Raw genomic sequence first — 26357 nt, 5'->3', positions numbered from 1 at the left:
TGGACTATTCTTAGTCCAGCAGTGACAGTGAGGTGTGTGTCTATTCATCCACTCATACCAGCACAACACACACTAACACACCACCACCATGTCAGTTTCACTGCAGTGCTGAGAATGATCCACCACCTAAATAATACCTGCTCTGTGGGGGTCCTGTGGGGGTCCTGACCATTGAAGAACAGCATGAAAGGGGGATAACAACATGCAGAGAAACAGATGGACTACAGTCAGTAATTGTAGAACTACAACGTGCTTCTATATGGTAAGTGGAGCTGATAAAATTATAAAACGCTCAGTAAATCAGGACTAAAATGTAACAATGGATCAATTTCTTGTTTGGTTTTCATGTGTTGACCTTCATGCACAGATTAATCTGATGGTCACGACTGGCTGCTCGTGTTGAATTCGTGTCCAAGGTTGTGCATCAGTTCATGATCTTACATCTTTCTTTCTCTAAGGATGAACTAACTGTAATTCATGCTTCAGCCAATGCATTATATTCATATAAAGACCGTGATTTAGCAGAACCCTGGACGTTTAGTGTTTAATCCCGTGTTTATGAGAGCTGAATTTTATTGGTGGTCGGTGCTGTCGGTCTTGCCTGGCTGCCCCCCCCCCCCAGTTTGTCTCGAGGCTGTAAGTCTTATCGCTGTCGACCACAGGGGGCAAAGCCAGCTCTCCTGAGTTATGCTGGGCCGTGGATCAGTGGCTCGGGACGAAAACCAGCTCCGGTCTGTAGAACGGCAATTTATAGCCGTATTTATAGATCTCACCGGACCGGACTTTTTCTGCTATGAGAATTGATTTTAAACGATTGGTCTTTGAGTAAACTCTCCAAGCGAGAAAGCAAGTGAAGTTACACTGGTAAAGCAGGTTCTCTGTACGACTGACCATCGACTGACCGTTTCTGCTCTGGAGATGGAAAAGTGGAGATATTATGTTATGTTAATCTGAGGATTCATGAAGGTCATGAGAACTTAAAACATCACCCAGAGAGAGGGTTGGAGTCAACTTGTTCGTGACGTCACGTGTTTCGCGAGTTTCTGTTCGTAATCCGAAATTTGTTCGTACGTTAAGTTGAAAAAGATCATTTGTAACCTGAAATGTTCGTATGGTAAACCGTTCGTAATACGAAGATCATTCATAACCCAAAATGTTCGTATGGTAAACCATTCGTAACTCAAGGGTCTACTGTACTTTACTTCAAGATTTCGTGGGATCTCCGGGAATTTTTGATGAGCATAACAACTCTGCGCAGGTGCCATCAATCAGCCAGCAGAGGTCGTAGTTGCATCAGTAATAAGGCCCCTATCCGGCTCCCTACCTGGATGAACAACAGCCAAACGTTGTTCATATAGCCGCCCAGCTCAGCCCGGCCAGATGGCAGAGCTGAGATTTGATATGATGTATTCGAAATCCCAGCTCTGGTGTGCTAGTGTGTTTTACCGCTGCGCCACCTGAGCGGCCTGAGTAAAACAGCACTCCCATCCCTCTTAAGATGCATGGTCTGTCATTAGGAAAAAAAAAACCCTGAAATGATCAAGGCATGAAGAATGAGATAAACTGCCTCAATTCAGGTGTGCAAAGCTAATAGGTCTATTACATTTTTACTTAATTAAAAACTCAAAACATTATAAACATGATTCACTTTGTCTTTCTGATTAAGTGTAGACTGATGGGTAAATAAGGTGATCATATGTGTTTATATTTAAAATTAAATCAGCAACATAACAAGCCTAAAAGTCAAGGAGTCTGACTTCTTTTATGATTAAGTTTATAATCAAAAACCGTGAAGTTAAAAATAATTAAAAATCCTGTGTCAACAAAGACAGAACACATTGTTTTACAGGAGCGTATAAACCGAGTTTTATACGACACAAATAACTGTTACAAGCGTTCTGTCCGAGCGTTTATTTTATTAAGACCGCAGAATTAACTTCTCTGATGGATTTACATCAATCAGACATAATTCCTTCCTAATATTGTGTTGGTCCCCCTTTTGCTGCCCAAACAGCCCTGACCCGTCAAGGCATGGACTCCACTAGACCCCTGAAGGTGTGCTGTGGTATCTAGCTCTTTAACTCCTGTAAGTTGTGAGGTGGGGCCTCCATGGATCGGACTTGTTTGTCCAGCACATCCCACAGATGCGCGATTGGATTGAGATCTGGGGAATTTCCTTGGACCACTTTTGATAGATACTGACCACTGCAGACCGGGAACACCCCACAAGAGCTGCAGTTTTGGAGATGCTCTGACCCAGTCGTCCAGCCATCACAATCTGGCCCTCGTCAAACTCGCTCAAATCGCTTTGAGGATAAAATGTTCACTTGCTGTCTAATATATCCCCCCCACTAACAGGTGTCGTGATGAAGAGATAATCAGTGTTATTCACTTCACCTGTCAGTGGTTATAATGTTATGCCTGGTCGGTGTACATTCTTGCTCTTTTAATCCTTTTCCTGAACAGTTGGCCGCTTCTTTTTCTTTCTTCCTTTTTCTTTTTAATTTTCTGGTTTCAGGCGTTTTAAACCAAGCGTCCCTTAAATAACGTTATTCTAATAGACGAGGTTTTTATTGAACATTTAAGAATTGCTGCTTTTCATTCATGTCGTTCTCGTGTTTTTCTTGCTATTGTTTGAGGTTGCTTTTAAGGAAGCGAACGGACCGTCTGTGTTCTTTGTGATAATTACGGTCTTTTGTATTTGGAACTTATTATTGTTTAGTTTAATCATTTCTTTGTGTCTGGATTTCCTCGCTGGATTTCGGGTGATGTGTGGGTCGTACTGAACGGGATTCAACTCAGTCAGTCTTTGTTGTCGAGTCATTTTCCAGAGTACTGAAACTGTTCTTTTTTTCTCTTCCCAACAATTCAATACATCATGTAGTATAGTATATGGGTCAAGCTATAGCATCCACTTTATCCTGGTCAGGGTCACAGTGGGTCTGATTTACTGGGTGTTAGGCAGGAAACACTCCTGACGGATTGCCTGTCTATACTGCGGGAGGAAACCGGAGCTCCCGGAGGAAACCCACACAGACACGGGGAGAACATGCAAACTCCACACAGGAAGAAGCTTGGATGCCCGAGTCCCCAAGCTACAACAGTAGATCAGAAGTCAAACGGGACCCCCAACTGATACATGAGCACCATCAGCAGATTCTCTTACTCTTATTTTATTATTGCTTATTATCTGTCTGTCTGTTTATCTCTATCTATCTGTCTGTCTGTCTGTCCGTCTGTCTGTCCGTCTGTCTGTCTGTCTGTTTATCTCTATCTGTCTGTCTGTCTGTCTGTCCATCTATCTGTCTGTCTGTTTATCTCTATTTGTCTGTCTGTCTGTCTGTCTGCCCTATATGTCTGTCTGTATGTCTTTCTGTCTGTCTGTCTGTCTATCTATATATCTATCTGTCTGTCTCTCTATCTATATATCTATCTGTCTGTCTGTCTGCCTATATATCTATCTGTCTGTCTGCCTATCTGTCTGTCTGTCTGTATCGATCGATCGATCTATCTATCTGTGTCTCTCTGTCTGTCTGTCTGTATCTGTCTGTCTGTCCGTCCGTCTGTCTATCTAAATTGAATCAGGCTGCCTTGTTTTAGGAGGTTTAGTGAAGGTAGTGAATTTCTGACCCTACAAAATGTTAAGACTACACAAGGGTTAAAATTCCCAACAACACTGCTGCACCTGCTACACTCATACCACAGCATCACATACTACCCTGGGGCTCCTCTGGGGGTCTTTTTTGACTGATAATCAGTGTACAGGGGGTGATAAAGTGTACAGATGGGGAACAGTCAGTAATTAACCTTCTTTATTTCTTGTTTTGACTGAAATGCTGTTGTAATCTTTCGGCTAGCATGGCTGGCCACTTCGGCTGACCCATACTGACCTACAGTGTATCACAAAAGTGAGTACACCCCTCACATTTCTGCAAATATTTTATTATATCTTTTCATGGGACGACACTATAGACATGAAACTTGGATATAACTTAGAGTAGTCAGTGTACAACTTGTATAGCAGTGTAGATTTACTGTCTTCTGAAAATAACTCAACACACAGCCATTAATGTCTAAATGGCTGGCAACATAAGTGAGTACACCCCACAGTGAACATGTCCAAATTGTGCCCAAAGTGTCAATATTTTGTGTGACCACCATTATTATCACTGCCTTAACCCTCCTGGGCATGGAATTCACCAGAGCTGCACAGGTTGCTACTGGAATCCTCTTCCACTCCTCCATGATGACATCACGGAGCTGGTGGATGTTAGACACCTTGAACTCCTCCACCTTCCACTTGAGGATGCGCCACAGGTGCTCAATTGGGTTTAGTCCATCACCTTTACCTTCAGCATTCTCAGCAAGGCAGTTGTCATCTTGGAGGTTGTGTTTGGGGTCGTTATCCTGTTGGAAAACTGCCATGAGGCCCAGTTTTCGAAGGGAGGGGATCATGCTCTGTTTCAGAATGTCACAGTACATGTTGGAATTCATGTTTCCCTCAATGAACTGCAGCTCCCCAGTGCCAGCAACACTCATGCAGCCCAAGACCATGATGCTACCACCACCATGCTTGACTGTAGACAAGGTACAGTTGTCTTGGTACTTCTCACCAGGGCGCCACCACACATGCTGGACACCATCTGAGCCAAACAAGTTTATCTTGGTCTCGTCAGACCACAGGGCATTCCAGTAATCCATGTTCTTGGACTGCTTGTCTTCAGCAAACTGTTTGCGGGCTTTCTTGTGCGTCAGCTTCCTTCTGGGATGACGACCATGCAGACCGAGTTGATGCAGTGTGCGGTGTATGGTCTGAGCACTGACAGGCTGACCTCCCACGTCTTCAACCTCTGTAGCAATGCTGGCAGCACTCATGTGTCTATTTTTTAAAGCCAACCTCTGGATATGACGCCGAACACGTGGACTCAACTTCTTCGGTCAACCCTGGCGAAGCCTGTTCCGAGTGGAACCTGTCCTGGAAAACCGCTGTATGACCTTGGGCACCATGCTGTAGCTCAGTTTCAGGGTGTTAGCAATCTTCTTATAGCCCAGGCCATCTTTGTGGAGAGCAACAATTCTATTTCTCACATCCTCAGAGAGTTCTTTGCCATGAGGTGCCATGTTGAATATCCAGTGGCCAGTATGAGAGAATTGTACCCAAAACACCAAATATAACAGCCCTGCTCCCCATGTACACCTGGGACCTTGACACATGACACCAGGGAGGGACAACGACACATTTGGGCACAATTTGGACATGTTCACTGTGGGGTGTACTCACTTATGTTGCCAGCTATTTAGACATTAATGGCTGTGTGTTGAGTTATTTTCAGAAGACAGTAAATCTACACTGCTATACAAGCTGTACACTGACTACTCTAAGTTATATCCAAGTTTCATGTCTATAGTGTTGTCCCATGAAAAGATATAATGAAATATTTGCAGAAATGTGAGGGGTGTACTCACTTTCGTGATACACTGTATGTAGCCTTTGGGTAATTTATTGGGATCTATGTGGCCAGGCTTATAATTTTTATTAAATGGTTAAAGAATAAATACCCACGTGGTTCATCTGTATGGGGATAATGGCTGAACGTACTTCCAGGATAGGTGTTCCTAATAAAGTGCTCAGTGAGTGTATATTAAAGGTGAAGTTTGGTTTGAGTGAATCCTTCAAACACGTGTACGCCAGATATCTCCAGATTCGGAAGAGGACGCAGCTCCTCCTGTGTCGGTCTGACTCTTCTCTCCGTGAACACGCCGGTGCTTCTGCTGAACACGGTCGGCTGATGAATTATTCAGTGTTTTTCACTCAGCCAAACTTTTGTTTATGTTTGTGGGCGAATAGCGTTCCCCCGACGACATCATATCAAAAACATGGCTGCTTTTATACGACAGGGGGGAATTGAACAAGTCCTGCGGTTATTTTCACAGCTGCTGATGTTGTATTAGTCTTCGGGTGACCAACCCGCCCGGGTGGAGCCAATCCCAAACTACAGGAGCGTCTCCGGATACGTGTGAACGAAGTAAGCTGTCGATGAGACGGAGCAAGAACCTGCATAAAATAAACAGATTAAGAACAATTTCTGACCAAATGTATGACCATTTAAACCACCTCCTTGTTTCTACACTCACTGTCCATTTAATCAGCTCCACTGACCCTATAGAAGCACTTTGTAGTTCTACAATTACTGACTGTAGTCCATCTGTTTCTGTACACACTCTGTTAGCTCCCTTTCATGCTGTTCTTCAGTGGTCAGGACCCCCACAGGACCACCACAGAGCAGGTATTATTTAGGTGGTGGATCATTCTCAGCACTGCAGGGACACTGACATGGTGGTGGTGTGTTAGTGTGTGTTGTGCTGGTATGAGTGGATCAGACACAGCAGCGCTGCTGGAGTTTTCAAACACTGTGTCCACTCACTGTCCACTCTATTAGACACTCCTACCTAGTTGGTCCACCTTGTAGATGTAAAGTCAGAGACGATCGCTCATCTATTGCTGCTGTTTGAGTCGGTCATTTTCTAGACATTTACATTTTTGGCATTTAGAAGATGCTTTTATCCAAAGCGACTTACAGCATTGTGACAGTGTACAGTCTGAGCAACTGAGGGTTAAGGGTCTTGCTCAAGGGCCCAACAGTGGCAACTTGGCAGTGGCAACCTTTTGGTTACTAGTCCAGTACCTTAACCGCTAGGCTACAACAGTGATCACAGGACGCTGCCCACGGGGAGCTGTTGGCTGAATATTTTTTTGGTTGGTGTACTATTCTCAGTCCAGCAGGGACAGTGAGGTGTTTAAAAACTCCAGCAGCGCTGCTGTGTCTGATCCACTCATACCAGCACAATACACACTAACACACCACCACCATGTCAGTGTCACTGCAGTGTTGAGAATGATCCACCACCTAAATAATACCTGCTCTGTGGTGGTCCTGTTGGGGTCCTGACCATTGAAGAACAGCATGAAAGGGGGCTAACAAAGCATGTAGAGAAACAGATAGACTACAGTCAGTAATTGTAGAACTACAAAGTGCTTTTATATGGTAAGTGGAGCTGATAAAATGGACAGTGAGTGTAGAAACAAGTAGGTGGTTTGATCGGTGGCTGATATATGTATATATATATATATGTCCACTTATCTTTGGTAGAGATCTGTCATACATGGAATTGTAACGGATCGTTCACATGTAAAATGATGCTACACGATAAACCGCCTTGTAAAACACTGTATGTCATTTCTGAAATACAAAAAAAAAAAAAAAAATAGAAGAATTGGACGTGGGGCTCATGCTTGTTGCTCTGAAGGACAGAAGGTAACAGGGGTCGCCTCATTTACCTTCTCCACCTGACAGCTGACGGCTTTATTATTATTTTTCCGGCAGCTCAGTATGACGGCGTACTGACACGTACACAGCGAGACGGTGACCCTCATACACACAGTTCCACTCCGTATCAATCAGCACCTCGCTCCCGTCTCAGTCTAACACCTCTGTGTCTCTTAATAGGACTCGGAAACGGTCGGACTGGCTGTAAATAAAGATTTTAATCCCTCGAAAAAACACAACTCAACCAGCACTGTACCTAAAAAGCCATATTTAAAAAGATGTGTGTATGTCTACTGTTAAACACAAAGCTAGCAGCTTTTTATTTATTTCATTGTATTTTATTTATTTATATGCTATAAAATGACACACATATACTGCCTGGCCAAAAAAAAGGTCACACCTTCTAACATTTGGTTGGACCGCCTTTAAGCTTTGATTACGGCACGCATTTGCTGTGGCATCATTTCCACAAGCTTCTGCAATGTCACAACATTTATTTCTGTACAGAGTTGCATTAATTTTTCCCCAAGATCTTGTATTGATGATGGGAGATTTGGACCACTGCACAAAGTCTTCTCCAGCACATCCCAAAGATTCTCAATGGGGTTCAGGTCTGGACTCTGTGGTGGCCAATCCATGTGTGAAAATGATGCCTCATGCTCCCTGAACCACTCTTTCACAATCTGAGCCCGATGAATCCTGACATTGTCATCTTGGAAAATGACCGTGCCATCAGGGAAGAAAAAAATCCATGGATGGAATAACCTGGTGGTTCAGTATATTCAGGTAGTCAGCTGACCTCTTTACTTGGGCACATAACGTTGCTGAACCTAGACCTGACCGACTGCAGCGACCCCAGATCACAGCACTGCCCCCACAGGCTTGTACGGTAGGCACTAGGCATGATGGGTGCATCACTTCAGCCGCCTCTCTTCTTACCCTGATGAGCCCATCACTCTGGAACAGGCAAAATCTGGACTCATCAGACCACATGACCTTCTTCCATTGCTCCAGAGTCCAATCTTTATGCTCCCTAGCAAATTGTTAAATCCAGGTGGTGACCTTTTTTTGGACAGGCAGTGTATGTATTAAACATGGTGTTAACATCCAAACAACCAAACAAACAACTTGGCCTTCCTGACTTTGTCTCCAAAACATCCCACCTGTGCCACCCTCCTAATAAACTCCTTCCTGATCCTGTCCATCCTCGTCACTCCCGACGGGAACCCCAACATCTTCATCTCTGCCACATCCAGCATCCTCTACTAACTACTGGCTCCACCACTACTGGCTTGTAAACTGTTCCACTAAATGATGTAAACATTATAATAAATACACATCTAAACATACACTTATATAGTGTAGAAATGCGTCTCAGTATGCTTCAGTTTATAGATATAAATTCCTCAGTGTGTGCCCAATCATCGTACTTTAATAGAGCCATCCAGAAAGAGCAGAACATAAATAGATAAACAGAAAAAAGACTAAAAAGTTTAGCTTATTTTTATTTCCTTTTTAGCCTCCAGCTTGAATACATTAAAATGAGTAGTTAAATGTTCTGTCACAATATCAGGCTTTCTTTAAAATCTTGCATCATCGTTATATTATGTTCATCCATCAATGTGATATTCAGCGGACAGGATCTTTATTTCTTCTTCTTGTTGTTTTTTCCTGTATTGTTGTCCCTGTGTTCAGGTCAGCACTCCCCCTCATTTAAGATGGAAATGGAAAATAAAATAAGTAAATAAATAAATAAAATAAAGGTTGTGGTCGCGGGTTGGAGCGTTGAGTGGTCTGTTCTTTCGTAAAGCATGAGACCCAAATCGTCTTGATTGAAACATTTACAGTCTCGGCATTTAGAGGACGCTTCTATCCAAAGCAAGTTATAGTACTGTGACAGTATACAGTCAAGCAACTGTGTGGGTTAAGGGCCTTGTTTAAGGGCCCAACAGTGGCAACGTGGCAGATGTGGCACTTGAACCAGTGACCTTCTGATTACTAGTCCAGTACCTTAACTGCTAGGTGGGTGGCACTGTCGCCTCTCAGCAAGAAGGTCCTGGGTTTGATTTCCAGGTGGAGCAGTTTGGGTCCTTTCTGTGTGGATTTTGCATGTTCTCCCCGTGTCTGTGTAGGTTTCCTCTGGGAGCTCCGGCTTCCTCCTACAGTACTCTTGAGTACTCTTGTGTACCTGTCCTGTCATTAATGTAACCAAATGGTGTAAAACATGACGTTAAAATCCTCTCACTCACTTTCTTAACTGCTTATCCAATCAGGGTTGCGGGGTGCTGGATCCAATCCCAGCTTTTCAATGGGCGCAAGGCACACAGTAACGCCAGTCCATCACAGGGCATACACACACACACACACACATTCACCTATAGGGCAATTCAGTGTCTCCAATTAACCTGACTGCATGTTTTTGGACTGTGGGAGGAAACCGGAGCGCCCAGAGGAAACCCACGCAGACACAGGGAGAACATGCAAACTCCACACAGAAAGGACCTAGACCGCCCCGTCTGGGGATCGAACCCAGGACCTTCTTGCTGTGAGGCGACAGTGCTACCCACCTAGCCACTGTGCCGCCCCGTTAAAATCCTAATAAACACGGGACTGTATCGGTAGGCATCGTCTCTACTCAACAGAGATGCTCAAAAGCAGTTAGGCAGTTGTACTGTAGAATAACTGTTAAGGTACTGGACTAGTAATCAGAAGGTCGCTGGTTCAAACCCCATCACTGCCAGGTTGTTGCTGTTGGGCCCTTAAACAAGGCCCTTAACCCTCAATTGCTTGGACTATATACTGTCCCAGTACTGTAAGTCGCTTTGGATAAAGGCGTCTGCTAAATGCTGAAAATGTAAATGTAAAAGCAGTTTTTTTATTTATATTTTTATTTTTTCCGCCCACAGTCACATCTGTGTCCTCATCGCTTGCAGAAAATCAACTCGTCCACTAGAAGTATTTCCTTTTCAGCCTCCAGCTTGAATACATTAAAATAAATAATCATTTGGAGGAACGAAGTTAAATGTTCTGTCACGATATCAGGCTTCTTTTAGATCTTGCATCATCGTTATATTATGTTCATCCATCAGTAAATGATATTTATTTCTTCTTATTCTTCTTGTTCTTGTTGTTGTTTTTCTGTTTTCCTGTATATCTGTCCCTGTGGATGGGTTAGCTCTCGCCCCCCGCTCAAGCCCCCCTCCCCCCCTCCCCCCCTCCCCCCACCCCCCCAACCACCCCATTCCCCACCCCCCGCCGCCGCCCGTTCGCTTCCCTTCGCTCCGACTTCACATGCAGCCTAATTGCCTGATGCTGAAGTGGCTTTGTTGTCATGGCGACCACTTCTATCATCTCTTTATTAGACATAAAAGCTTCGAGTCATGAGTCAGGACCGGTCGACGGCGTTACCTGAAATAGCTCGTACTATTCAGATAGCAGGGATAAGGAAAGAGGTTGATGGACGTGGACTCTTTTATTATCCTCGTCTCCACCTGTTTCAGCCGAATATTTTTATTTATTCATTTTATTAGGATTTTAACGTCATGTTTTACACTCTTGGTTACATTCATGACAGAACAGGTAGCTACTGGTTACACAAGATTCATCAGTCATATCGTGTGATAGTGATTAAAATATAATTATTATGATTGTTTTTTTACTTTATTAAGCTTTATTAAAAGGGCGGCATGTTGGCTAAGTGGGTAGCACTGTCGCCTCACAGCAAGAAGATCCTGGGTTCGACCCCCGGGTGGGCCTGTCCGGGTCCCTTCTGTGTGGAGTTTGCATGTTCTCCCCGTGTCAGAATAGGTTTTCTCCGGGAGCTCCGGTTTCCTCCCACAGTCCAAAAACATGCAGCCAGGCTAATTGGAGACACTGAATTGCCCTATAGGTGGATGGGTGTGTGTATGAGTGTGTGTGTGTGTGTGTGTCTGCCCTGCGATGGACTGGCGCCCCGTCCAGGGTGTTACTGTGTGCCTAGCACCCATTGAAAAGCTGGGATAGGCTCCAGCACCAGGTCTGGTGTTGAAGCGTGTTTTACTGCTGCGGCATCAAGCGCAAACTGGTGATTTTCAGATTGTAGTTTTTAAATGGCTCTCTCTCTCATATTTGAGATTTAGCAGCAGGCAAAACCTTCAATAAGTAGCTGTTAAAAATGTATTATTTAATATGTTCTTTGTTTTTTTATGTTATTGTATTACCATCTAATTAACATGAAATAATGGAAGAATAAATAAACACACTTTTATTAGCATGGATTAAAAACCATGTATTTTTTAGACCACTGATCCCACAAGCAGCAATTTACCAACAACGTCTGCCAAATGACTTTAATCAAACTATTAGATGAGGAAAGAAGATTCCAGTTACTTTGGATGTGAGTATAATGAAAATCCATCGTATCAGAGCGGCGATATCGGCTCTAAAAACGTTTGTGAGGATAAATCCCGAGTCCATAAAGCTCTGGATGAATCCCAGACGGACCATGACTCTGGGCTGGTGGATGGGTTCAGGAGCGAGATCTGTTTTCATTAGTGTCGGATACAGAGCACATTTAAATGCCAGCGTGACCGTCCCTCCAACGAGAATTTGATTTGGGCAGCAAATTGGAATACAGTGTGGACGTAGTCGGAGCTGACCTCAGGAAAAAGAAAATGTGGGTTTTTTTAATCATGCAGCTTTTGAGTACAGTTAAGACTATTTGGTCTGTTTTTTGGGTTCTTTAAATCAGACCGGAGTCCCATGTTGATACCAATCCTCTAACTGGAGAATGATCTGTTTACCTGGGACAGGGGGTTTTGGGTGAATTCAGAGGGCACGACCTGAACAGAAAACCTAAATGTAAAGGATATATCAAGAAATACGCGAGGACATTTCCAAATAAAAATTTATTTAGTCTCTAATGTGGTTGTGGTTGCCAGTTTTCTGTGCGACTTATTTAGGTTATGAAAATTATCATATTTTAGGTTTTTTAGTTGCTTGCTATCACTTCTTTTAAGACTTTTATGCAGGGGGTCTGCAGATCCTTAAAAAGTCTAAAATCTACATTTTACACTCTCCAGATTCCTTAGATTCCTTTAGTCAGACCCAGGTTGTTAATAAAATAGTGGGACGGAGGTCTTTAAGAGTCTCTAATGTGGTTGCAGTTGCCAGTTTTCTGTACGGCTTATTCAGGTTATAAAAATTCACATCTTTCAGGTTGCCAGATATTTTTAAACAACACAGAGCTCTCTGGCATAATGTTCTTAAGTTTATGTTCTTTTATGCAGGGTGCCCACGGATTCTTAAAGTCTTTAAAAGTATAACGTTCATTTAAAAAAGCCTTAATTTGACTTACAATCTTTTAAATCCATCTTCCGAAGGTCTTGCCACAGACGATAAATAAAATGTTGGTTTTATTTTCACGCTTTGCATTTTACAGTCTCCAGATTCCTTAAATCCCTTTAATCAGACCCAGTGTGTTAATAAAATACTCTGCCAACCTTAATTACGTCTGGCGTAACCCCTGAATCTAGGGCGCTTTATAACGAGCTCTCGGAGGAAAACAGGAATGACTTGCCCTCGACTTCCTGTCCTGTACTCTCCGTGCTCTCGGTGCGCTGCTGTATTTGCAGAACGGTTGCCACAACATGATCTGATGATGCTTAATCATTTACTATAATTTTAACAGAATGATGTGACAGAAGGACCAGCCTGGCTCCAGCAGTCCTGCACGTTCACTGAGATTCACTAAAGTGCATCTACAGAGAAGCAGAAACAGAATTAGTTCTCTTAAATTGTTTTTGTGCATTAGATTCAGTCGGGGGGGAGGGGGGGTTCTGAAAGAGCCACATTTACTGGGTTGATGGACAAACGATGGCTGGTTAATGATCTTTTACGACGGCTGGACAGGGGGATCAAATTTACTCGTCCTGCACATTTCACAAGATCGTTTGGGGTGGAAATGGAGAATCAAAACATACCAAATAAAATAGAGCTTGTGGTCGCAGGTTGGGGCGTCGAGCGGTCTGTTCTTTTGTGAAGCACGAGGTACTAATTCAGTTGTCTTGATTGAAACGGGACTGTATCAGTGGGCGTCATCTGTACTCTCAAAAGCAAAATGGACTTCTGTCATTTCTCTAATGTGTTTTTGCTTGTAGAAAATCAGCTTGTCCACTATAAGTGGTGGTTTTGACTATATTGGAAGCACCTTTTGCTACACATGCTTTACACCGATCAGCCATAACATTAAAACCACCTCCTTGTTTCTACCTCACTGTCCATTTTATCAGCTCCACTTACCATATAGAAGCACTTTGTAGTTCTACAATTACTGACTGTAGTCCATCTGTTTCTCTACATACTTTTTTAGCCTGCTTTCACCCTGTTCTTCAATGGTCAGGACCACCACAGGACCACCACAGAGCAGGTATTATTTAGGTGGTGGATCATTCTCAGCACTGCAGTGACACTGACATGGTGGTGGTGTGTTAGTGTGTGTTGTGCTGGTATGAGTGGATGCTGACTTCTACTTCTGACCGAGGAGAGCCCTGACTAACACCAGCTGACCGCTTCTTTTCACCTGGACGAGTCGGGTTCATATGGAGATCCGTATTGCGTACGAAGAGTCACGCACTGATCTCCGTTGTCCCCCGTCTCTGTGCAGGCACCATTGATCAGCCAGCGTAGGCCGTGATGGCAGCAGTTATGAGGAACCCTGTCCGGCAGTCCCTCCCTCACACAAAACAGTCGTTGTGACGTCAGGTCTGGTGTGCTAGTGTGTTTTACCTGGACGAGTCGGGTTCATATGAAGATCCGTATCGCATACGGAGAGTCACAAGAGTCACGTAGCAGAGCTGAGCTTCGAACCGACAAGTTCGACAGTTCGAACGCTGTGCCACCTGAGTGACCTCGAAAGCAGAGTTCTGGCTCAGCTTTGATTGCTTATTGAGTCAAAGCTGTAATTCTAGAAAGAAGACTGCACGTCTGAGCTGACTTATTTATTCCAGAAGAAAATAGAAGCAAAGCGATAGATTAGATTTGTTTATGCTAATGCACAGCTCATTAAAAGCTGTCCAAGAGAATCGCTGCATGGATTTACTGAGAGAAGCTGGTATAAAGATGGGCGCAGCGTTCTTCGTTTTGAAGCTCTGGCTTCAGTAAATTTTATATGGAGGCCCCTTTTTATCTAGAAGCATTTTAGTTATAAATCAAATCAAATGGAATCAGACAGAACAAATTCAATACTGTGGGGTTTTTGAAGATCAGATCTGTAGACGTGTTGTTTTAACGATGGGGACGTTCGGCGGTCAGCAGGAACGTATTAGTCTCAGGTGATGGACTTACGAGCGCTTACGTCGCCCATGTGGCAACACGAGCTGAAATATTGTTGCTCGCTGCTGCTGTCAAGTTGACGGCAATATCCGATATTAGCCAGAGCAAAGCATGAGTCAACGTTCTGACCTTTCAAAAGTTTTTATGACTCCTCGAAGGCCTGTAGACTCGTCTGACCCGTTTCTTTACTCGCTTTCCTGCAGATGTGTGGAAATCATCGCCAAAGAGGGACGAAGTCTGAAAGAACTGTACCTGGTGTCCTGCAAGATCACAGACTATGGTGAGTACTGCTCAGACGTTATTACAACCACATTCTAACATGAAACTGCTCCTCTGTGGTGTGGGGTTTTGAAGAATTATCTGTTTACCTGGGACCTGGGGGGTCTTGGGTCAATTCAGAGGGCACGACCCAGGGCAGAGGGCAGAAAACCCAAATGTGAAAGATATATCAATAGATATGCAAGGAAAGTTGCAAAGAAAATTGTTTTCTTACTGTAATGTGGTTGTGGTTGCCAGTTTTCTGTACGGCTTATTCAGGTTATGAAAATGTATATCTTTCAGGTTGCCAGGTATTTTTAAATAACTCAGAGCTCTCTGGCATAATGTTCTTTAGCTGCTTGCAATCATTTCTCTTTAAGACTTTTATGTAGGGTGTCTGCAGATCCTTAAAAAGTCTTAATTTTACTTTAAAATGTAATAAATCTATCTTCCAAAGGTCTTGCCACAGATGTTAAATAAAATGTTGGTTTAATTTTCATGCATTACATTTTGCAGTCTCCAGATTCCTTATATTCCTTTAATCAGACTCAGGTTATTAATAAAATACTCTGAGTTCCTTGTTGATGTCTTGGGCCGATTCAGAGGGCACGACCTGAACAGAAAACCTAAATGTGAAGGATATATTAGGGAAATGTACAAAAATATATGTGTTTAGTCTCTAATGTGGTTGTGTTTGCCAGTTTTCTGTATGACTTATTCAGGTTATGAAAATTCACATATTTCAGGTTGCCAATGACCTGAGTAAAAGAACTCTAAATGTGAAGGAAATATTAAAGAAATTAACAAAGGAAGTGGATTCTGACCCTGTGTGGTTGTGGTTGCAGTTGCCAGTTTGCTGTACGGCTTATACAGGTTATTAAAATTTACGTCTTTCAGGTTGCCAGGTATTATTTAAACAGCGCTGAGCTGTCTTGCATTGTTCTTCAGTTGCTTGCAATCGCTTCTCTTTAAGACTTTTATGCAGAGTGTCTGCAGATACTTTAAACCATCTTAAAAAAGTATTTAATTCATTTATCTTTTTTAAAAAATGCTTAATTTGACTTACAAGCTCTTTAATCCATCTTCCAAAGGTCTTGGTTCTATTTTGTGCAGTGCATTTAATGGTCTCCAGATTCCTTATATTCCTTTAATCAGACTCAGGTTGTTAATAAAATAGTCCTAGTTAATAAATAGAGTTCCTTGTTGATGTTTTGGGCCAATTCAGAGGGTACGACCTGAACAGAAAACCTAAATGTGAAGGAAATATCGAAGAAATGAAAAAAAAAAGTGTATTTTGAATGTGGTTGCGTTTGCCAGTTTTCTGTACGGCTTATTCAGGTTATGAAAATTCACATCTTTCAGGTTGCCAGGTATTTTTAAACAGTGCAGAGTTCTCTGATATAATGTTCTTTATTTTGCTTGCAATAGACTTTTATGCAGGGTGTCCACTGATCCTTAAAAACTCTTAATTTGACTTTAAAAATGCCTTAAAATATATTAAATCTGTCTGCTAAAGGTCTTGCCACAGACATTTTGCAATCTCTGTATGATTTTCTGTATCTTGCTGTTTTAATATCGGACTAAACGTAGCGAATCCAGCGGCAATAGTTCATTTCCTCCAAGAATTCCAGTAACGTAAATTACTTGCAGTTAGCTACTGGGAACGTTAGTACTCTTGGAATGACAAAGTAAATCTAACAAAAACTGGTTTTAATCTTGCCAGCAAACACCAACCACTTGCCAGTACTGTTCTGTCACTTCCACCTCCATTTAAAGCAGCATTATACCAGCTAACTTACCAGCTTCAGTGACGGCAGCATCGGGCACAGACCTCCGGATGACATTCGGCTCCATGGCTGGGTACAGAATGGGTACCATTGGCGTGTAGTAACTGGATGAACTTAAACTTCGTTTTTTATCTTTGTTCAGCACTGAATCTAGTAACAAACACTCTCAACCACTCAGAATGTGTTTTGGTCAAATCTCAGGCAATTTTGTTTCATTTTTACAAGGTTTGTAAATGGAAGATGAGCTGTATATGAGTAACAGGAGTTTTTAGTCTAGAAATAGTAAATACATGAAATGTAGCAGCATGGACAGTCAGCGGGCAGCGGGCACAGTCTATTGATTTATGACAATGTTCTTTTTAAATTAAATAACAATTTAGAAAAAATGTAGATAACAGGACTGAACGTTGGGATGAATCTTCTCAAAGTTACATTATTATCAAACATTCAGGGGAAAAAAGTGAGAATTTAGTTTTGCTCCTCCCGTGACGTTCAGTAGATACAGATAATGAACATTTCTGTTCAAAATGTGACTTGATTGATGAGAATATTTCCACATTTTTCAGAAGGAGTAACGGGACTGAGTGAAAACCTGGGGACGTGTCTAAAACATGGATTTTAACCCCAAAAAATATTGAAAACATACAGTGTATCACAAAAGTGAGTACACCCCTCACATTTCTGCAAATATTTCATTATATCTTTTCATGGGACAACACTATAGACATGAAACTTGGATATAACTTAGAGTAGTCAGTGTACAACTTGTATGGCAGTGTAGATTTACTGTCTTCTGAAAATAACTCAACACACAGCCATTAATGTCTAAATTGCTGGCAACATAAGTGAGTACACCCCACAGTGAACATGTCCAAATTGTGCCCAAATGTGTCGTTGTCCCTCCCTGGTGTCATGTGTCAAGGTCCCAGGTGTAAATGGGGAGCAGGGCTGTTAAATTTGGTGTTTTGGGTACAATTCTCTCATACTGGCCACTGGATATTCAACATGGCACCTCATGGCAAAGAACTCTCTGAGGATGTGAGAAATAGAATTGTTGCTCTCCACAAAGATGGCCTGGGCTATAAGAAGATTGCTAACACCCTGAAACTGAGCTACAGCATGGTGGCCAAGGTCATACAGCGGTTTTCCAGGACAGGTTCCACTCGGAACAGGCTTCGCCAGGGTCGACCAAAGAAGTTGAGTCCACGTGTTCGGCGTCATATCCAGAGGTTGGCTTTAAAAAATAGACACATGAGTGCTGCCAGCATTGCTGCAGAGGTTGAAGACGTGGGAGGTCAGCCTGTCAGTGCTCAGACCATACGCTGCACACTGCATCAACTCGGTCTGCATGGTCGTCATCCCAGAAGGAAGCTGACGCACAAGAAAGCCAGCAAACAGTTTGCTGAAGACAAGCAGTCCAAGAACATGGATTACTGGAATGCCCTGTGGTCTGACGAGACCAAGATAAACTTGTTTGGCTCAGATGGTGTCCAGCATGTGTGGCGGCGCCCTGGTGAGAAGTACCAAGACAACTGTATCTTGCCTACAGTCAAGCATGGTGGTGGTAGCATCATGGTCTTGGGCTGCATGAGTGTTGCTGGCACTGGGGAGCTGCGGTTCATTGAGGGAAACATGAACTCCAACATGTACTGTGACATTCTGAAACAGAGCATGATCCCCTCCCTTCGAAAACTGGGCCTCATGGCAGTTTTCCAACAGGATAACGACCCCAAACACAACCTCCAAGATGACAACTGCCTTGCTGAGGAAGCTGAAGGTAAAGGTGATGGACTAAACCCAATTGAGCAATTGTGGCGCATCCTCAAGTGGAAGGTGGAGGAGTTCAAGGTGTCTAACATCCACCAGCTCCGTGATGTCATCATGGAGGAGTGGAAGAGGATTCCAGTAGCAACCTGTGCAGCTCTGGTGAACTCCATGCCCAGGAGGGTTAAGGCAGTGCTGGATAATAATGGTGGTCACACAAAATATTGACACTTTGGGCACAATTTGGACATGTTCACTGTGGGGTGTACTCACTTATGTTGCCAGCCATTTAGACATTAATGGCTGTGTGTTGAGTTATTTTCAGAAGACAGTAAATCTACACTGCTATACAAGTTGTACACTGACTACTCTAAGTTATATCCAAGTTTTATTTCTATAGTGTTGTCCCATGAAAAGATATAATGAAATATTTGCAGAAATGTGAGGGGTGTACTCACTTTTGTGATACACTGTAGATGGGATCTGGAATCACCAAACAATGCAGGAAAAAAGGATTTCTGAAAGATTTTACTCGTTGTATGTCATTGTAAAGTGTTGTGTTAGAGAGTGGGGACATAAAAAATACTATTTCTTCAGTGTTATAGGGAGTTTTTATTAATGTTTTAAATTCATTCACTTTCTTAACCGCTTATCCAATCAGGGTCGCGGGGGAGTGCTGGAGGCTATCCCAGCTTTTCAACGGGGCAAGGCACACAGTAACACCCTGGACGGGGGCGCCAGTCCATCACAGGGCAGACACACACACACATTCACCTTTAGGGCAATTCAGTGTCTCCAATTAACCTGACTTCATGTTTTTGGACTGTGGGAGGAAACCGGAGCTCCCGGAGCAAACCCACACAGACACGGGGAGAACATGCAAACTCTGCACAGAAAGGACCCGGACCGGCCCCGCCTGGGAATCGAACCCAGGACCTTCTTGCTGTGAGGCGACAGTGCTACCCACCGAGCCACCGTGCCGCCCACATTTTAAATTATACATCCTAAATTTGCAATTAGATCAATGTGCAGGAGACTTTGCTCAATTAAAAAATGCATTTTAAAGTTAATCTTTATAAACATTTATAAATATAATGTCCTGGGGACGGAAATGACACCAAATGGCCCCTAAAACACTACCAAAGGTTTCCTGATTCTCAGATCACTCCCACTTATTGGTTCATCAGTGAATACAAGGAGTCACACACTTACAGTACAGTGTATAAACATGCTATCGGTGTCACCATGTGCTTTTTTTGCCTTTTTCTTATTGCAAGTGGTATTAAAAGTCTTATAAAGTCTTCAGTTTCATTTCCTGTATACCTGCAGATATCTTGTTTTTGAGTAAAACATAAGCCCAGCATACAGCAGCAGCTTGTTCTTGTTTTCTGTATCGACAGAGCCAGAAACGATTATCCAGATTAAGCAATGTGAATGATCCATGAAAATTGTTCTTTTATGATGCCACAATGTGAATCCCAAATTCTTACCAGAGGAACTGAGAACAATGGGCCTGCACACATGTGGTTTTCAGCTTCACGAGCAAACATGGATGTTTTAGGAGATGATGTATTTATGTTGGGGTTATACATGGTACTTTTATAGAGGGCTTTAAAATGTGCTTCTTTTATTTATTAAGTGATTCCCGGTTTCAGTAAAATCAACTTTACAATAAAGCACCACGTACTACTAAGTCTAGGTAGACTGGCTATAAATACACCGGTCAGACATAACATTATGACCACCTTTCTAATATTGTGTTTGCCCCCCTTTTGCTGACCTGTCAAGGCATGGACTCTACTAGACCCCTGAAGGTGTGCTGTGGTATCTGGCACCAGGATGTCAGCAGCAGATTACTTTAACTCCTGTAAGTTGTGAGGTGGGGCCGCCATGGATCGGACTTGTTTGTCCAGCACGTCCCACAGATTGAGATCTGGGGAATTTGGAGGCCAAGTCAACACCTCAAACTGGTTGTTGTGCTCCTCAAACCGTTCCTGAAGCATTTTTGCTTTGTGGCAGGGCGCATCATCCTGCTGAAAGAGGCCACAGCCATCAGGGAATAGCGTCTCCATGAAAGGGTGAACATGGTCTGCAGGAATGCTTAGGTAGGTGCTACGTGTCAAAGTAACATCCACATGGATGGCAGGACCTGAGGTTTCCCAGCAGAACATCGCCCAAAGCATCACACTGCCTCTGCCGGCTTGCCTTCCTCCCATAGTGCATCCTGGTGCCGTGTGTTCCCCAGGTAAGCGCACACACACCCGGCCATCCACGTGATGTAAAAGAAAACGTGATTCATCAGACCAGGCCATCTTCTTCCATTGCTCCGTGGTCCAGTTCTGATGCTCACGTGCCCATTGCTGGTGCTTTCGGCGGTGGACAGGGGTCAGCATGGACACCCTGACTGGTCTGCGGCTATGCAGCCCCATACACAATAAACTGTGATGCTCTGTGTATTCTGACACCTTTCTATCAGAAGCAGCATTAACTTCTTCAGCAATTTGAGCTACAGCAGCTCGTCTGTTGGATCGGACCACACGGGTCAGCCTTCGCTCCCCACGTGCATCAATGAGCCTGTCGTTGGTTTACCACTGTTCCTTCCTTGGACCACTTTTGATAGATACTGACCACTGCAGACCGGGAACACCCCACAAGAGCTAGTTTTGGAGATGCTCCGACCCAGTCGTCTAGCCATCACAATCTGGCGTCAAACTCGCTCAGATCCTCACGCTCGCCCATTCTTCCTGCTTCTAACATCAACTTTGAGGATAAAATGTTCACTTGCTGCCTAATATACCCCCCCCCCACTAACAGGTGCCGTGATGAAGAGATAATCAGTGTTGTTCACTTCACCTGTCAGTGGTCATAATGATATGCCTGGTCGGTGTATATCCATGTATGTTGCATATAGTCTGGGCAAAGCTGGGAGGATTTTTATAGGTATGAGCTGTCCGGAAAGATGTGGTGCCCTGATGAAGATCCTGGTTCATAATCCACGTCATGAAGAGCCTTAATGATAAAACAGAGGCTTATAAATTGCCGACATTCGGTGCCAAAAATGTGGGCACAAATCACCTCTCCCCCGAGTGAGCTCAGATACTCGACCTAATGTGTTTCAGCCCACTTAAGGTAATTATATATAAGCACCACGCTAATGTGTCGACTGGCTCCGGGGCCTCGAAACCATTTGTTTTATCTTAGTAAAACGAATCCTGACTTTAATCGTTTCGCTCCGGCTTCGAGCCGTGTGTCCGAGACTTGTGCTCGCTCACAGGTCCGCGTGTTGATGAATGAGCACCGGATCAAAACGCTACGCTAATGACACCTCGGAATTTACATTCCAGGTCCTTTAGTTTGGCTTTTTGTCTGCTTAGGCGAGATTAATCAACGATACCTGGTGTTAGCTTTCGGGATGAACTCTCTGCCCTTTTTTTTTTTTTCACACACACCTCATTTTAGGGTTTGATAAATGTGCCTGTAATTCCTGGATTTCCTGCACAGCTTTGATGAATTCAGTAACAGAAATGAGGTTTTGCATCTGCCACATACTGCTGTGTTTCTTCTCTTCTTCTATTTACCAGCTTTGAAGTATAAAAGTAATAATAATAATAATATTATTGGGAGACTATCCCAGGTTTTCAATGGGTGCAAGGCACACAGTAACACCCTGGACGGGGCGCCAGCCCATCACAGGGCAGACACACATTCACCTATAGGGCAATTCAGTATCTCGAATTAACCTGACTGCATGTTTTTGGACTGCGGGAGGAAACCGGAGCTCCCGGAGGAAACCCACACAGACACGGGGAGAACATGCAAACTCCGCACAGAAAGGACCCAGGACCTTCTTGATGTGAGGTGACAGTGCTACCCACTGAGCCACCCACCCCAGCAACACAAACAATGCATCAAAAACGAAACGCACCATGAACTATACTTTATTATTAAAATTGGTGGCAATCTGGTTCCACTGCGGTTTACAAGATGTAACATAAAGCCTCCACAAGGGGTGTTTGTGTATTTGCATTTCATTTCAGCATTTAGCAGACCCCTTTATCCAAAGTGACTTACAATTGAGACACTTTACGCTGTAAGCAATTGAGGGTCAAGGGCTTTGCTCAAGGGCTCAAAAGTGGCAACCTGGCAGTGGTGGGGCTTGAACCAGCGACCTTTGAGTTACTAGTTTGTTACTTTAACTGCTGAGCTTCCACTTGCCTACAGGTTACAGGTTCATTTCGTGTTTATGTACCTGTTGAAATTCGTTTATTCATTTGTTATTATTTTTCTCTGCGACCCATTTTTTTGGCTCATGACCCAGGGTTCGAAAAACCCTGCACTAGGCACTAATCGCGTTGGGTTTAGTTTTCAAGCAAGAGCCAAAAGCATTGAGGACCAGGCAGCTCCTTCTCCTTTTATAGCCAAGTTGTTTTCGTAAAGAAAAGTGTACAATCTAAGCAATTTAGGGTTAAGGGTCTTACTCAAGGGCCCAACTGTAGCAATCTGGCAGTGATGGGGCTTGAACCGGCAACTTTCTGATTACTAATCCAGTACCTTAACCACTAGGCTACAACTGCAACTGAATTCTTTAAGAATTTGAGTGTGGAACACTGCATAGCAGTTTCTCTGTTCTCATACCTAAAATCTTATATTGGCTGAACACCACTGGGATGAACCGGAACATCAATCGCAAGCCAGGCCGACTTATTTAATAGATGGGTAATAATTCCCCTACACACACTCCAAAACCTGGAAGAAAGCCTTTCTAGGTGAGTGGAAGCTGTTATAGCTCCATAATATGCACATAATTGTATGCACTGGTGCTGGGATCCAAGGTTTAAACCCTTAGTGGTGCTGTCAGGGATTGGCACCCAGTCCATTGTGCGTTACTGCATCTGACCCACTGCGACCCTGACCAGAATAAACACTGGTAAAATGTGAAAATTAAATGATGCAGTTTTGAAGTGGGATGTCTAACAAGCTAATGGTTAATCCTGGTCAGACTGGCGGGGGTCACCGGTACACTGTACGAGGTACACTGTACGACCAGTTCAGAGTCTGTTACACTAAAGCCTGGCCTGGGTTAAATAATCACCATTCACGTTGCATTGGTCAGTGTTTTAGCTGATCCTGAGCTATATTCACAAACACGGCACATCATGCAACACGTCAGCCTCCTGCTCGACGTCGCACCCGGCCGCTACATCTCTTTGTTCTCGTCGGGAGAAGCGAGGCCGCCTTCCTGCGCTGCTTATACGTCGTCTCTGTTAGCACTAGCATCAGGGGAGTAACGAGAGACGAGACCGTGAGACGACAGGGTTAGATCTTGATGACGGTGCTAAACGGCCTCCTGCCTGGGTGCAGCTCTTTCATTTACTGTACTCATCACTGAAACAGAAAATTGCTGTTATTATTATTTATTTAGGAACACGGGGAGTCTCTCTTATTTCAGAGGCAAACCGAGAAGTTTGAAATGAAAGAGTTAGTGAGTCTGGTTTCGATATACCTGCCTGTGGTGGAGTGTGGCGGAGCGCTCAAATTTGTGGACGTTTCTCATGTTTGGGATTCGTTTTACAGGAAACAGGTTGTTTGTTTGTTCTTGTTTTTTAGCTGTTAAATTGTTACATGGTTTTTTTTTAATTATTTTTTTGCAACAGAATTACTCATGTTGGAACATTCATGTGGCTTATAGAGAAATGCTTTTGTGCTTTTTGTATATTTTTGAGACTTCTCTGTTGTGCTGTGCTGTGCTGTTCAACTGTGGTTGAAAATTTACTATTAAAAATAATACAGTTTAGAGTTGAGGGTCTCACTCAGGGGCCCAACAGTGGTAACTTGGTGGTGGTGGTGGTGGTAGTAGGGCTCAAACCACTGATCTTTCAATTGCTAGTCCAATAGCTTAACCTCACTGCTGTCATCACTGCTGTTCAACTACAGCAGGGCGGCACGGTGGCTAAGTGGGTAGCACTGTCGCCTCACATTTGGGGCGCTCGGCATGAGCCATGCGGCAAAACGTCATCAAAGTGTGAATATGAGACGAATCTGCATTTGTGTGGAATAACCATCAGATCCAGGGTTACAGCTCCAGTGTTTATCTGGATTTTCCTCCCTGTTTCACTTTTAAACTTGTGTTACAGCTCGAGCTTCTGAGAAATTGTGAGAATCAGAATCGGCTTCTCCCAGAGTTTAAAACGTTTCTGGTTATAAATGAAGCTTAACGTGGTTTAATGTAGTAAAAGAAGGAGACAGGAGCACTAAACTTCTCTTATTCCTCGTTATTTTAGTACAATAAGTCACGTTAAGTTTTGTTCACGTTAAGCTTTGTTCATACGGCCTGAGTCACTTTTACTGCATTATATAAAACAGTTCATCTCATTGGAGGAGCTTTGAAAAGGTCAGCGGCAACATGGGTTTAATCACGATCTCAATGTGGCAGAGTGTACGCAGTATGTAAAGGAAACACAAAAGAAAACGACAAACATACCGGGATCAAAGCTGATCAAAGTGAGTAGCACTGTCACCTCACAGCAAGAAGGTCCTGGGTTCGATCCCCGGGTGGGGCGGTCCGGGTCCTTTCTGTGTGGAGTTTGCGTGTTCTCCCTGTGCCTGTGTGGGTTTCCTCCAGGAGCTCCGGTTTCCTCCCACAGTACAAAGACGTGCAAGTGAGGTGAACTGAAGATACTAAATCGTCCATGACTGTGTTTGATATTAAACTTGTGAACTGATGAATCTTGTGTAATGAGTGACTACCGTTCCTGTCATGATGTGCAAGTGGGTGAATTGGAGACACTAAATTGTCATAGACATAGTGTGTGTTCGAAAAGCTAGCTCTCTCTCTACATAGACGCATTTTACGTCATCCTGTGCTGCGCTCCCGAGAAGGAGGCTGTTCGAAATCCTAGATGCTTTAAAATCCTCACTTCTGAGGCATCTTAACATTTCAATGTTATTTTGGCTCAAGAACGAGTGAGCATCCGACGCTGCCTTAGTGATCAAGGCAATCCCAGCATTCATTGCGGGTCGGGTGCTCTTCTCTCACAGAAAAATAAACATGGCTGAGAAACGAATGGAGTTATTTTCAAACGTAAATAAAATATTACTGATTTTTAACTTGTATAAACTTGTACCGAGTGTTTTTATTTGCAAGTTCGGGCTTGCCAGGAAATTTAGCCGTTATCGGTACATGAAGGAAGATGTTATATTGACGTTAGCGTGCTGTGCTACCTCAGTTTATTGGTTTTAATGGCAAGATGCTAAATGCTGAACGCGAAACCCGATGGAATTGCTGTCTAAGTAGTGCGTTCGAATAACCTGACTTATAGAATCCTCTCTACTAAGGCAGCTGCCTATGTAGACAGTGAGACAGCAAGGCAGCTCCCTAGGTTTTCGAACACACCCATAATCTTTATTAGAGAGCTTATAAACGGTTGTGTCAGGGTCCTGATGTGTGTTTATGTAACACCTACCAGCAAACCTCTGATTTGTACCTGGGTGTGGGTGTGTGTGTGTGTGGGTGTGGGTGTGGGTGTGGGTGTGGGTGTGTGTGTGTGCGAGATCTCGTCCGAGTGCCTGACGTTCGTTCATGGGAACCGTTCAGAGAGACGAGGTTTACTGTTGCGCCTGTCCCTCGCTAAAAAATGAAAGTGACATCATGCTTGGCGCTCTCGCTCCTCCGGGCCGCCAGATTCATTAGAATTAGAATTCGGTCCCCACGGAGCCTCGCGGCGCTTCTTCAGTCTCTCTGTGATTGGAGTCTTTCTGCTGGCAGCTGTTATTGTCTCTCGGTCCACTCGGTCCACTCTCTTTTATTCTGTTCAGTTTTCTCTCACTGTGTGTCTGTGTGTGTGTCTGTGTGTGTGTGTGTGTGTGTGTGTGTGTGTGTGTGTGTGTGTGTGTGTGTGTGTGTGTGTGT

General features: G+C 43.6%; 1 protein-coding gene across 2 annotated transcripts in view; it reads left to right on the top strand.

Moving 5' to 3' along the window:
- The window catches only part of fbxl17 (F-box and leucine-rich repeat protein 17), a 376795-nt gene that overhangs the window by 250236 nt on the left and 100202 nt on the right, over positions 1–26357 (top strand). For both annotated transcript variants that reach the window (XM_062998260.1, XM_062998261.1), the window contains exon 8: positions 14843–14919. In XM_062998260.1, coding sequence (XP_062854330.1) covers positions 14843–14919 — 77 coding nt within the window. The remainder of the gene's footprint in view (positions 1–14842; positions 14920–26357) is intronic.

This window comes from Trichomycterus rosablanca, chromosome 7 (assembly GCF_030014385.1).
Source record: "Trichomycterus rosablanca isolate fTriRos1 chromosome 7, fTriRos1.hap1, whole genome shotgun sequence".
NCBI classification, from domain to species: domain Eukaryota; kingdom Metazoa; phylum Chordata; class Actinopteri; order Siluriformes; family Trichomycteridae; genus Trichomycterus; species Trichomycterus rosablanca.
Note: the sequence above shows the minus strand (reverse complement) of the source record. Positions and strands in the feature narration are given on the sequence as shown.